This window comes from Chlamydotis macqueenii, chromosome 1 (genome assembly GCF_036417535.1).
Source record: "Chlamydotis macqueenii isolate bChlMac1 chromosome 1, bChlMac1.mat, whole genome shotgun sequence".
NCBI classification, from domain to species: Eukaryota; Metazoa; Chordata; class Aves; order Otidiformes; family Otididae; genus Chlamydotis; species Chlamydotis macqueenii.
In genome coordinates this window covers 79,883,768-79,895,947 of record NC_141556.1, presented here as the reverse complement: position 1 = coordinate 79,895,947, position 12,180 = coordinate 79,883,768, and the positions used below count along the sequence as shown (strand labels likewise).

The window sequence follows — 12,180 nt, the reverse complement described above, 5'->3', positions numbered from 1 at the left end:
ACAAGGTTTCTCTTGGAGAGGCATATTTAAGAAGTCTGGAGATCCTGCTGTCACATTTTAGTTATTGCATCATAACTGGTCTTTGGAATATAAGTGAACAAAATTGATTCTCTTATGTCCTGTCAGCCTTGAGTACCTTGAGTAGCCTTGTTACTGAGTGGTGATCAATGCTGAGCCAGGTAAACTTTGTACAGCTGGTGTCTGCCATAAGTGAAAATCATTTTAGTTTTGAGACCACCTTTTTTTCTTGACTGCTATCAAGGTGGCGATGGGATCAGTCCATCAATGTGTCCAGCTCTTGCATTTGCTATTTTTTGCTATTGTGAGGACAAGCCTGAAAGCATTCAGAGTGATCTTTCCCTCAACCTGTCTTGAGGTGAGATGCTTCTCTGCTACTCCATTTCTTTTTCCTGAATGGAATGACTGGTGATCTGACTAAGCAGCTGAGGTGTGAGTTTGCAAATGGGTGGGTAATGGCTCTAAAGTAAGCTTTAAACTTTTTATTGCTTGATTGGAGAGGTGGAGGCTGGTGTTTTAGTAGAGCTGGAATGTTAGCCAAGCCCCCAGATAAAGACCATGAAATTCTTAGCTCAGGGATCTAGAGTGCAATAGGGGTTAGCTGGAAGCCAGTAGTTTCCTGACGCTGAATTAAAATGTAGACACAGTGGGTTATTTGACTAAACAACAGTGTTGAAACCCGAAAGCAGGATACTGAAGCTGTTGAAATGAGTCTTCTCAAAGAAGAACCAGAAGGTCAATTGGTCAATTTTAAGGGTGAGTTTCAGGAAAGGCATCGTTGTACTCAACCGACCTGGCATTAGTTCTTCAAAATGACTGTCAACTTCAACTAGAGCACACAAATTATTTTAAAATTATGCCTTACACTTTTTCTGTATATGGTAGACTATATATAGCTTTCTAACTGTTTAGACATCTGAGAGTGCATTTGCTGAACCTTAATTTTACTAGATAATGCAAAATAAAGGTATCATTGTTTGAGTTTTTTAGTGTCATTTTCATAGTTTTGTTTAAAAAGTAAGTTGGATAAATGGCTGTGAAGTTGGTAAAAAAATAAAGTACTGGAGATTTTTCTTACTTGAACCGAAATAGTTGGGGTCAGTAATGTATTAATACTTTATATGACCATAATGCAGCTGAATGCTTGGATATTGATGCTGAATTGTTTTGATATTTTTAGTAGCAACAAATACAGATGTACGTCTAGACTGCTGTGACACAATTAGTTGCTTCTGTAATTATAAAAAAAAAAAATCTTACTAACATGGCTGTTTTCCATTTACTGTGTCACATGCTTGACATTATTTTGAAGGATGCATTGACATGTCATTACAGGTTCCCCCTTCCTGATATTAATTAATGTGTAAGAACAATTGAATGGTGTGTATATGTGTTTCTGAACAGAAGATGTTTTAGGACAAAGGATCCTAAAGCTGATTTAATCCATTCTAGACTACCAATCAGAAACACTTGTAATAATATTCTCAACTTCAGTTGTTGAAAGGTGCTGTTTCTTGCAGCACTGTGAGAGTATCTTACATGATTTTAACGTGTTAAACTTGTTGTAAATGAAGCAATGACTGCTTTGGCATCTCTCCAAAGTTTGGCACATAGTGAGATTTCATCTAGCACCAGCAACAATTACTGACTTTTTAAAAAATAACTTTGGCATCAGACACCAAAATTCTTTTTTCATCAGTGACCTACTTGCTTTAGTTGTTGCTCTTGTAGTCTTCTAGCTCTTATTTATACCTCTGTAAGATCAAGATCAAGACACAGACAGAATGTGGCTTGATGATGGCTCTTTTTTAATGCAATCTTGATGCATTTATTTTCTTAAACCTTCCCAGTGCCCCCCTTTCCCTCCCTGCTTCTGTCCTCACACCTACATCAGCCCCTGCCAAATCCTTTCCCCTCACTGTTTGGCAAGAGCCATTGCAACAAACTTTCCCTACATTTGGGATGCACACATTTTTCACCTTAGCTCTGGCTTCCCTGAGGCCTGAGCTGCTCTTATCTCTCTGAGACTCCAAACTGATAAGCCAGTTCAATTGGAATGGGGTGTGGTGGTTGCTTACCTTTCATTACACTGAAATCTAGTGACATAGAATAGAAGATGAAATGATAATAAATTAGAATAAACAATAAGTACATCTGTCATTGATCAGATGTCCAGCAGATGTACCATTAAAGAGTATGTGTTGCCCTATGTGAAAACATCATCTGCACTGGAAGCTGATCTTATTTATTGAGATTCTCAGTTTTGACCTAAAAGCCAGCAAGGCTTTTTACATTTCAGCTCAAAGTGACTTTACAAGACACACTGTTATTCATCTTCATGTCTTCAATACGCTTGTTCTCAACAAATATGGGAGAAGCTGACAGCCCTCCTGCTTCACGTGGTTGCTGGACAGTTGTCAGTTCCCAAATCCAGTTCCTCTGATAGGAGTTTCTCAAAAGAGATTTACTTGTGACATTCTGTGTTACATTTTTCCCCTTCTAAGGCTGTTGTTGAAACATGCAGCTTGTTTGTCCTGATTGTCCCCTATACCAACAACAGCAAACAGCCAGTAAATTATTTATATAATTAATTTTTCATCTAAGAGGCTGCAGGCCATCTGTTGATTTGCATAATAGCAGCATAGTCACTGTGTATCTGTTTCAGTACCTTTGGAGTGAATTATACGTACAGAAAACATCCAACATAATACATTTTGGAGAAGGAAGTGACGACTGAATTTTCTCTATAAACACATCTGACTTGTTCTGCGGAAGAATAACCTCATATTTCAAGCCTTTGAGTAGAACTCTGTGTTGGTGCCCATCAGTTTGGTTAGGTCCTATAACATCAAGGTGGCTAGACTAGCTTGTGCCACATGGTGCAGAATCAGGTTCACTATTTATAGACTTACTGTACAGTGTTTGTAAGATGGTTGTGTTTTTGCCTTGTTCGTGTAGGTGCCACTGAACTGCTGCTTCTAGCCCGCCGGACAGATTTGAGGCGCATTTCCTTAGACACCCCAGATTTTACAGACATCGTTTTGCCACTGGAGGATATCCGTCATGCCATTGCCATTGACTTTGATCCTCTGGAAGGATACATCTATTGGACTGATGATGAAGTTAGGGCCATCCGCCGCTCATTCATCGATGGGTCAGGTAGTCAGTTTGTTGTCACAGCACAGATCGCACATCCTGATGGCATTGCTGTGGACTGGGTTGCCCGAAATCTGTATTGGACTGACACTGGCACAGACCGTATTGAAGTTACAAGGCTTAACGGGACCATGAGAAAAATTTTGATATCAGAAGACCTGGAAGAACCCAGAGCTATTGTGCTGGATCCCATGGTTGGGTGAGCAGCTGTTCATGAGCATTTTTCAGATATTAGTCATTTAAAGAAGATACCTCTGTCTACCTGTATGCAGATGCAATGATAAACTTCTGAGTCTTCAAAATTAAAGCACTGGTATTCTTTGAAAGTTAAGGCTCTGAGGCACAGGGACTACTGCTTCCCTTTGACTGCCTCACTAGTCATCTTATGTATCTTTAGGTTTTATTCTCCTGTGTAAAATTACTTTTGAGGACTGCGTTGACCTATTTGTTTATTGTAGATAATAGCACTGGTTATGTTTTCTTGCTGAGCAGACTGATACAGGGGTTTTGTGTAAAGGGACGGTGTGTTTACATGTCAGTGCTTTCTGAATGCTTTGGATGCCCTTACTTAGGTAAGGAAATATTTGGCTTAGAAATGTACTTCTGTGTGTGCAATGTGGTTTTGAGGAACGGTAGTCCAGAAGAAGCAATGTGAATATTGAAAGTTTGGATTAATAAGAGTTCTTAAGATTTTGTTTCCTTTGCAGGTACATGTACTGGACTGACTGGGGAGAAATCCCAAAGATTGAGAGGGCAGCGTTAGATGGCTCAGACAGAATTGTGCTCGTGAATACCTCACTTGGCTGGCCAAATGGACTGGCATTGGATTATGCAGAAAGCAAAATATACTGGGGAGATGCCAAAACGGACAAAATAGAGGTTTGTAATTGCACCTGCATTTTTAATTTAATAGAGGTATAGAATGTAGTTACTCTACCTTTCTAGGTGTTTAAATACTGATACAGCCCAAAAGGGCAACGGGATAATGGTTGATTTGTGCTTCAAGAAACAATTCAGTTTCTTCTCTGTCTTTAGGCAAGCTACTTGCCATTCTTCCTCCATTTCTCTGTGTGTAAAATGGAAATTATATCCATGTAGCAGATCCCTCTTTTAAAAAATATATGGTAGGAATTTGTTAAATAAGTCAATTCCTAGGTCATCAGGGAAAAAAGCTCTATTCTGGGAGCAATGTTTATAGGTTAAAAAAAAAATCTTTCATTCTTTGCACTGCTCAGCTTGGATGCTAGTAGAATTTATTTAAAAAAAATAATAATCTAATTTCAAATATAATTATTTGTTCTCAAATAAATCCTTTATATTTTACATCTCCCTTGTTTTATTAGTGTTCCAGCAAGGGAATAGATTTTTCTTTCTTTCTGGTATGTTCTGCTTAAGCTTTTAGTTGAAAACAAAAATGCTGGTTTTCTTCTCTCCCACACTGAAAATCCTGTGTTTATTTTGCTATATAACATTTATGGAATTAATTTGACATTTATTATCTCTTTGTCAGTCTTTGAGAAAATAGTACTGTTTAGTATTTGTCAGTTTACTATCAAAAGGCCAAAGTTTATCTGGAAGCAGGAGACTTGACTACTACCTGGTGCATAGTAGCACCATTTACCTTTGCTATATCCTGGTAGTTTTACCTTTCTTTTGATAAATTATAGCTTTCCTTAGTGAATCTTTACCATTGCAAATAATTTGCAGCACTTACCATATTAGGCACAATACCGTCTATAGCCTTATGAAATTATTTATTTATGACTTCAAATAAGTCAATGTGAAATTATAGTCTTGCGCTGGAAGGTCACATAACTGTTTGTTCTCCTTCAGAGTCAAAGTAACTCCAGTCCTTCAAGGTGACTTGCTTTGAAGCAATTTTCTTTGTCCTGAAAACAAGTTTTTTAGTCTATAATTCACCTAGCATTATACCAGCTCTGAGAAAAGTGGGGGAAAAGTGTCTTAGCTGTGCCTAGAGATTTATTTATAACAGATTGAGCACTTCAGTCTTGATACTGTCTTGGACTTGAATGTATTTTGCAAAAGGAAGGTTAGGCATTCTCCACTTTCACGCTTGCCAAAACGCTCAGAATTTTTCATGCGTTTCAGTCTTACTTAGACCATGGTTCCACATTCATTAATAATGATTCTGTTCAGTGCTGGATCCGTTTTTAAGATAAATTTTCATCTAGATCAGGCATGAGCTCACTGCTGCAATTCTGTCAAACTGGCTAGAACACATGATATGATGTTTATGCCAACATAACAATGTCTGTGGCAGGACAGAAGATATCTGATCTGGCACAAAGTTGCTGGAACAATTTCCATTTCATTGTTTTTAAACCAATGTGAGCCAGCAGAATGAGTTTGTTCCAGATTGTCATGTAACATCTGTGCGGGGCATTGGAGAGGATTTATCATCTTAAGGTTTCAGCATTACTAGTTATTTTTTTTCCTATGAGGCTCGAAGTGTTGGAGTTACGATTTTTCTGCTGCTACTCTTTATAAGAAGTTAACATTTGTTAACTCTTAACAATGTGCAGAAAATCTTGAAAAAGCCTGGCTAAAACCTTTAAAGCAACAGAGAAGAAATTCTCCCACAGTGTTTCTTTGGTGGTTTTGGATTTTAGTTTTATTTGGGGTTTTGTTTGTTTGTTTGGGTTATTATTATTATTATTATTATTATTATTATTATTATTATTATTATTATTATTATTATTATTATTATTATTATTATTATTATTATTACAGAAGGCGTTAATTTAGGTATGTGACAGACATCTATAAAATCAAGAAAGTTATGTATAAGGTGACCAGGACTTCCCCACACACCTTTTTTGATAAAATAAATTGGCATTCCTAAATGATACTGGCAGATGATGGGTGCAGAACAAACAAAAGCAGATGGTTTTTCAGTGTGTGGTAACTTGTGGAAATGGTTGTGGATGTTGAAAGCTTACATGTGTTACTGGGAAGACAGGGTAAGTCTGTGGAAGGGAATTCTGCTGCAGTTTACTAGAAAATAGAAATTGCCTTCTGAACTGTAAATTGCTTTAGAATGAAAAAAACTTACTGAAAATTTCAGTATTTATTTGCTTTATTATGCTGTTCTGTAAGCGTAAGTTTTGATTATTCTGAGACAGGATGCTGGGATGGGTGGACTTCTGGGTTGAACCCATACATATTTCTTCCTGTGTTGAGGCCATTTTATTCCTTGAAGGCTTCTTAGGGAGTCTTTATTCTGTTAGCTTGTTGCATTAGCTTTAGGAAAAACTTCATGTCCTTCCTTAGATGTAATATTGCTGCTTGCAAACTGCACTTCAGAGGGGCAGAAATGGGTTGAAAATCAATGACCTCTGATAGTGATAGATCAGAGTGTGAGTTCAGTACAGCTTCTGTAATTAGTAAAGCATGGAACAGCTCTATAGGATGAAGAGGGAGTGAGTGTTCATGCAAGAGAACAGTTCACTCTTAAGAAGGTTTCTCCCCCCTCAGTGTGCTAAGTAACGCAAATGTTGTGGTGCTTTTCTTTACTGATGAGTCTTAGTGAATTTTCCCTATGAACTTGTGTGGACTCTCTGTAATCTTTTATGAGATTGACTTTGCTATGGTAGGCTACAGAAATCTCAGGCTGCCATGACATTATCTGAATCTTTGATAACTATAATATTACTAATAGTTCAAGTCTTCCTTTTTCCTCCTACTCCCTTTCTCTCCTATGGCAACCATGAATCCTGAGGAGATTTGTAACACTTTCCCTGCCTTTCCCATCCATTTTTTTATATCAATTTAGTAGAAGATGCATTGACCTTCAGTAAACGTATTAAACTTATGTTTGGAGAAAGGATGCTGGAGGAGGTGCAACAAAGAGGATATTTGTGACAGGATCAAAAGATGAAACTTGGAACTGAATATGAAGACATCAGAATATATGCCTGGTCCTGGCTTTGCTTGTATGTGTGTGTATATATTTGGGGTGGGGGGTGTAAAAGCAGGGGAAACACGTTTGTTTACTTGCACTCTATTGCCTTTATGTAGTTTTTCATACATGATTTTACATACCTTGTGCTTTTTTCTTTTTCTTTTTTTTTTTTTCTTCTTCTTTTCTGGTACGTGGAATTCCTCAGAACCATTATTTAATTGCAGCACTACCAAAACGAATGTTTCTTGCAAGCTATGTTTCTGGTTTGTTTGTGCTACGTATGAGCTTTTATTATTTATTTTGTACACAGTGATTCATGCTATGCTGTTCTGGAGCCCCCAGACGATAATAAAGCATCAGCAGGGGTTAATGGAGACTGGTAGGGGGTACAGCAGGGAGCTTTTGTTCCCATTTTATCTGGCAGCCTGCAGCAGGCAGAAGCAGGCTGTGGCTCAACAGCTTCGTCATTTATCTCGGTCAGGTTTCACTGCTGATAAACTTCTATTGAAATGGATGGCTGCTATTGTGCTTACCAGTAGGGAAGATTTCTCATTGACTTGCTACAGGTTTAAAGCATTTTCCTGCCGTGCTATGAGGTTAAAAATGTATGATCTGCTCTGTTGAATTGGTCTTATGTTTCCCTGCTCAAGTGAACATTTGTCTTCTGAGCACGTACGCTACCTGTTTTAAGGCATAGGTTGGATTTAAAATGGTCAGCAAAGCTCGTATTGATAAAGCAATTATAAATGGCTACGTGGACGCGTGGATGTGTGCGTTAAGAGGAAACAATGATGATATTGCTGATTTTTCACAATTTTTCAGTCTTTGCTTCATTTTTCTTTATTCATCTTCCTTCCTGTTCTCCATTCTCAGAGCCAGAGATGACACCCACTCACACCTACTAGTGGTGATTTTAAATAAAGGACTCTGCCTCCTATACAGATCCAACCATTATCTAGTGATTTTTGAGTGCAGCTCTAACTTGAAGTGTTTCTGCATTCCCAAATCTATTAGCCGTGCCTGGCATTACTGTCTGTAATCCTCATGATTAATATGGAAAGTCTTATATCCTGCTGTTTTTCAGCATAAGTACACACAAGTCTTCAAAACCCAGCCTTGTCAGACAACAGAAAGCGGATGCTGCTAAGACTTTTTGAGCACAAAAATCTTAACAGAGAGGACCTTTTTGTCTTTGACCCAGGAGCTAATAGCTTGGCATCTAGAGAATGCTCTAATTCATATTCTAATCCTGAAATTGCAGGGCTACATTTTCCTCTGATGACAACTCCCTCAATTTTACCGCCACCCAAATAAGGAAATTTTGTTTTCTAAGCATTCACTTTTTATTTTCCAGCTGAAAAATTTTGTCTCATAGCATTAGTTTTTGTATTGTGAGACGCTGATGACTTGTAAGCCTGATTACTGATCCTACCTCATCCACCTTAGTTGGAAATTGAGATGCAGAAACCATTGAATTCCTAGCTGTTCAACACAGCTGCTTTTGTGTACTTCCATTAAGCTTTTGCAGGTATAAGAAGTAAGGTAGTTGAAACAAATATTTGAAGTCGCTTTACTGTGAAATTTTGGGCACAATTCATTATCCACCTCATTTGGATAGTTGTGACACTTGAGAACTTCATTCAGCAAAGAACAAGAAATATGTGCTGCAGAGGGTAGGGGCAGATTCCTGTCTTCCATTTCAGTTTCAGAAATTTAAAGATGACTTTGTTAGAGAATTTGCAGCTATTTCTTAATGCTTGGTAGGCCTGCATTAAGAAAAAATACAGATTTTTTTTTTTTTTTGAAATAAGTAGTAGAGTAAGGGCTTATTAAAAAAAAAATTACACTTTGTATAATTTCCATTTGGGAGGTTTCCTTTTAATTTCTGAATGATCTTAGAGAAGAATTAAATGTCATAATGCAGACCAAGATAGGAAAGCTATATTACAGAGCAAACAAATGACAGCCATAGACCACATATTAGTAAAGTCTCCTGACTGTCAAAGAGCTGGATACAAGAATTTGAGTGGCCTCTTATCTGTGCACCCAAAATGCTGAGCAAGGACCTCCTGGCATTGTAAGTGTGTTTGTTTTGTTTTGTTTTTAAAGCTAAATTCCTTTTTTGCTTTGGCTTTTGAGCATGGTGCTACAGAATTCTCACTTAGGCATGTACCTTTTGCAGCTGTTCAAAGTGTTTTAGTAGAAAAGAAGAAACATATTTAAAAAGTCCATGCCAGTAGCAATTTAGGAACATTAAAAAGTCAAGTTTTTATTGCCTTTGATAAATTGAGACTATCCAAATAAAACTGAAATGTGAAAAATTTGTTTATTGAGACACATTACAAACCATTTGTGCGGACGAGTTCTCAGAGAAGTCCTGGGGAATCTGCTATCAACAGGTTGTCATCCTTAATGGAACAGGGAGAGGTTCCCAGCACCTTGCAACAGAACAAGGATACTGAGGGATGGGTTTAGATTAGATACAGCCAGAACTCTTGTTCAAGACTAACCTGACTCTTGTGATCCTGGTAGCAAGCATGGTATTTTTCTAAGAAGTTAAATTGCTGCCCTAAAAGTTATGTGATATTACAGAAGACTTGAATATTCAGTTTTAAAACGGCTCTTGTGCCATAGATCCGCGTTTCTCCGTGAAATCAGTGGGTGGTTTTCATCTAATGAGACATAGAAACCTTTAGTTCAGTAAGTTGCCTTATGTTGCCTTTATAGAAAGTGTTAGAAATCAGCACTTCTGCAGGATGCCTTGCTTTACCCTAAAGTAAATGTTTAGAATAGATTGGATAAGTTCTACTCTAAAAACACCTATTATTTTCTGTTAACTCTAAGGAGAGCCTGGAGAGGCCGTGTCAGAGGCAGATGCCTGCATTCCAGACGCATTTGAGCAGAAAGTTGCGCTATTTTCTATAACCTTTTTGAATGTTATCATTAATAGTAAAAGTTTACCATTCTCAGACTTCCTTGTTGCTTACACCTGTGCAGCTTGACTGAGGCTTACCCCATTGGAAACTCAGAGACGTTTCTTGCAAGCTTTGCTAGCAGATGAGCAGTCCTGTTTTGTTAGTGATAGCGGCCCAGCATGGAGCCGACTGAAGAACAACATTTGGATCCCACTTATGTGTCATACAATCTTCCTAGATTTTTCCCATTGGAGTTAGGAAATTGTATTTTAGTTTACACTGTTGTCTCATCTAGAAAGTAACAAGCCTCTACTGGCAGTTGGTATCGGTTACCTAAGGGAAAAACACAAAAATCCCTCAAACTAAAACAACTAGAGCTATTGTCTGACCTCACTGAGTCTGACATAATGTAAAATAATATTTGAAAGCAAGCTGGGGAGTGATGTGAAGAGATACTGAGTTATCTTCTGCATTTCTGATTCAGCTGAGTTCTGTTTGTCAGTCTGCTATTATCCCTTACTCTCCAATACTCTGACTTTTTTTTTTTTTTTTTTCTTCTCCCAAGCTTAGTTGCATTACTGTACAAAAGGATTGTACAGATCTTGGACTTGGGCTTCTTCAGAAGCATTTATATGACCTTGTGATCCCTCTCAATAATTATTCAGCTCAATAATTATACAGCTCTCTTCACACAGTCCTAACTTAAACTTTTTTTTTTTCTGATACTATTCATGATGATGTAACTTTGCAAAGGTCTATGAGAAAAGGATTATAAGAAAGTTAATACCTTTTATTAGGCAGATAGATACATATGGTAGAAAAACAAGCTTTTCAACATGCAAAGACCCTTGGAATTGAAGTGATTTAGTGAAGGGAGCAGTTGCATCAACTTAATAGCTTACTGCCACCATAAGTGGAAACTGTCCCAAACCCTGCTCCAGCTTTGCACTGGCTGAGTCACACATTGGGCTGTTTCCTGAACCACTTAGACTTGCCAAAACAGCTGAAAACGTTCCATATTTTTTCCTTCTAAAAAAAAAAAATAAATTATAGTTGCTTATGGAGGAGTCTGGAAGTTAGGTAGAGAGCAAATTAAAAATAAGAAGTTCCTGGGGCAAGGTACTGAAAGAGCGTACCTTGGGAAGGAAGAGGAGACAACAGAGGCTTTTGCTTATGTGCAAGAGCGTTAGAAGTTGTGTTGCCAAACTCGATCTTGTAAAACTGTCGTTTAAACTGCTGTAGGTGTTCAGGTTGGTCTTGGCCAGTCTCCTTTGCTTCCTGAGAAGTGTGTGTGTGATTGCTCATGGGACTCAGTTAACAAATGGTAGGTAACACAATCACAGTACTGAGCTTCTCTTGTACTCCTATAGCCTATGCCCATGTAGAAGAAAACACTGACTGTTGCCACTCTACTTTATGTATTAATGTACCAAAATTAATTTCCATAGCCCAGCTTCTTTATTCATCTACTTTTACCACTGAATCTTCTCAGAGGAGACTCTTTTTTTTTCCTCTGAAAAACCTCTCTTCTCATCCTGTTCAGAATTTCAGCTCAGTTTTTTGTTTTAGCCTGTTCTTTACAAATGCTGGAGTTTTTTGTTTTGTGTGAGATTGCCAAGGAGATGTCATATTTGGTTGTCACAATGGTTCTAAGCTCCTTTCCCTACCTGCTTGTCACTACACCTGACTTGAGCCATTTCATTGAAAACCCAACCAATTGTTTCCAAAGTTAAATTCCGTCAATGAAAAAACAGTTCTGTTGTTGGCATTGATTGATCAGCGAGCTAGGGAAGTTGTCCTATTGTGAAAGAAATGAGATTATAACAGTGTCTCCAGCATGATAGAAAGGGCTATTTATGAAGTTAATCTCTTTTCTGTTTTTACATATTTATCTTCACTGCAGTCCTATTAGGAATATTATCCATGCTCTGGAAAAAATATATTTTGAATTCTTTGGAAAAATGATTAAAGCTCAAAAGGAAAATGAGGGGGCTGGGGAACTGTTAAATTAGAAATTGGTAATGGCTATTATAAAACAATTAACAGTAAGAAATTTTAGAGTTGGCTGGAGGCATTTGGTTTCTGAAGCAAATATAAAGGGTTCCAGGTATCCCTTCTGCTGATTTCTCAGGATTTCAATGCAATAAAGAGATGGCTTCCCGTTTCATA

The 12,180-nt window shown here is 37.7% G+C and overlaps 1 protein-coding gene across 1 annotated transcript in view; it reads left to right on the top strand.

Moving 5' to 3' along the window:
• Window positions 1-12,180, top strand: part of LRP6 (LDL receptor related protein 6) — a 134,851-nt gene that overhangs the window by 80,806 nt on the left and 41,865 nt on the right. The window contains exons 6-7 of the mRNA XM_086758108.1: window positions 2,977-3,373; window positions 3,882-4,053. Of these exons, the coding sequence (XP_086614234.1) occupies window positions 2,977-3,373; window positions 3,882-4,053 (569 nt within the window). The remainder of the gene's footprint in view (window positions 1-2,976; window positions 3,374-3,881; window positions 4,054-12,180) is intronic.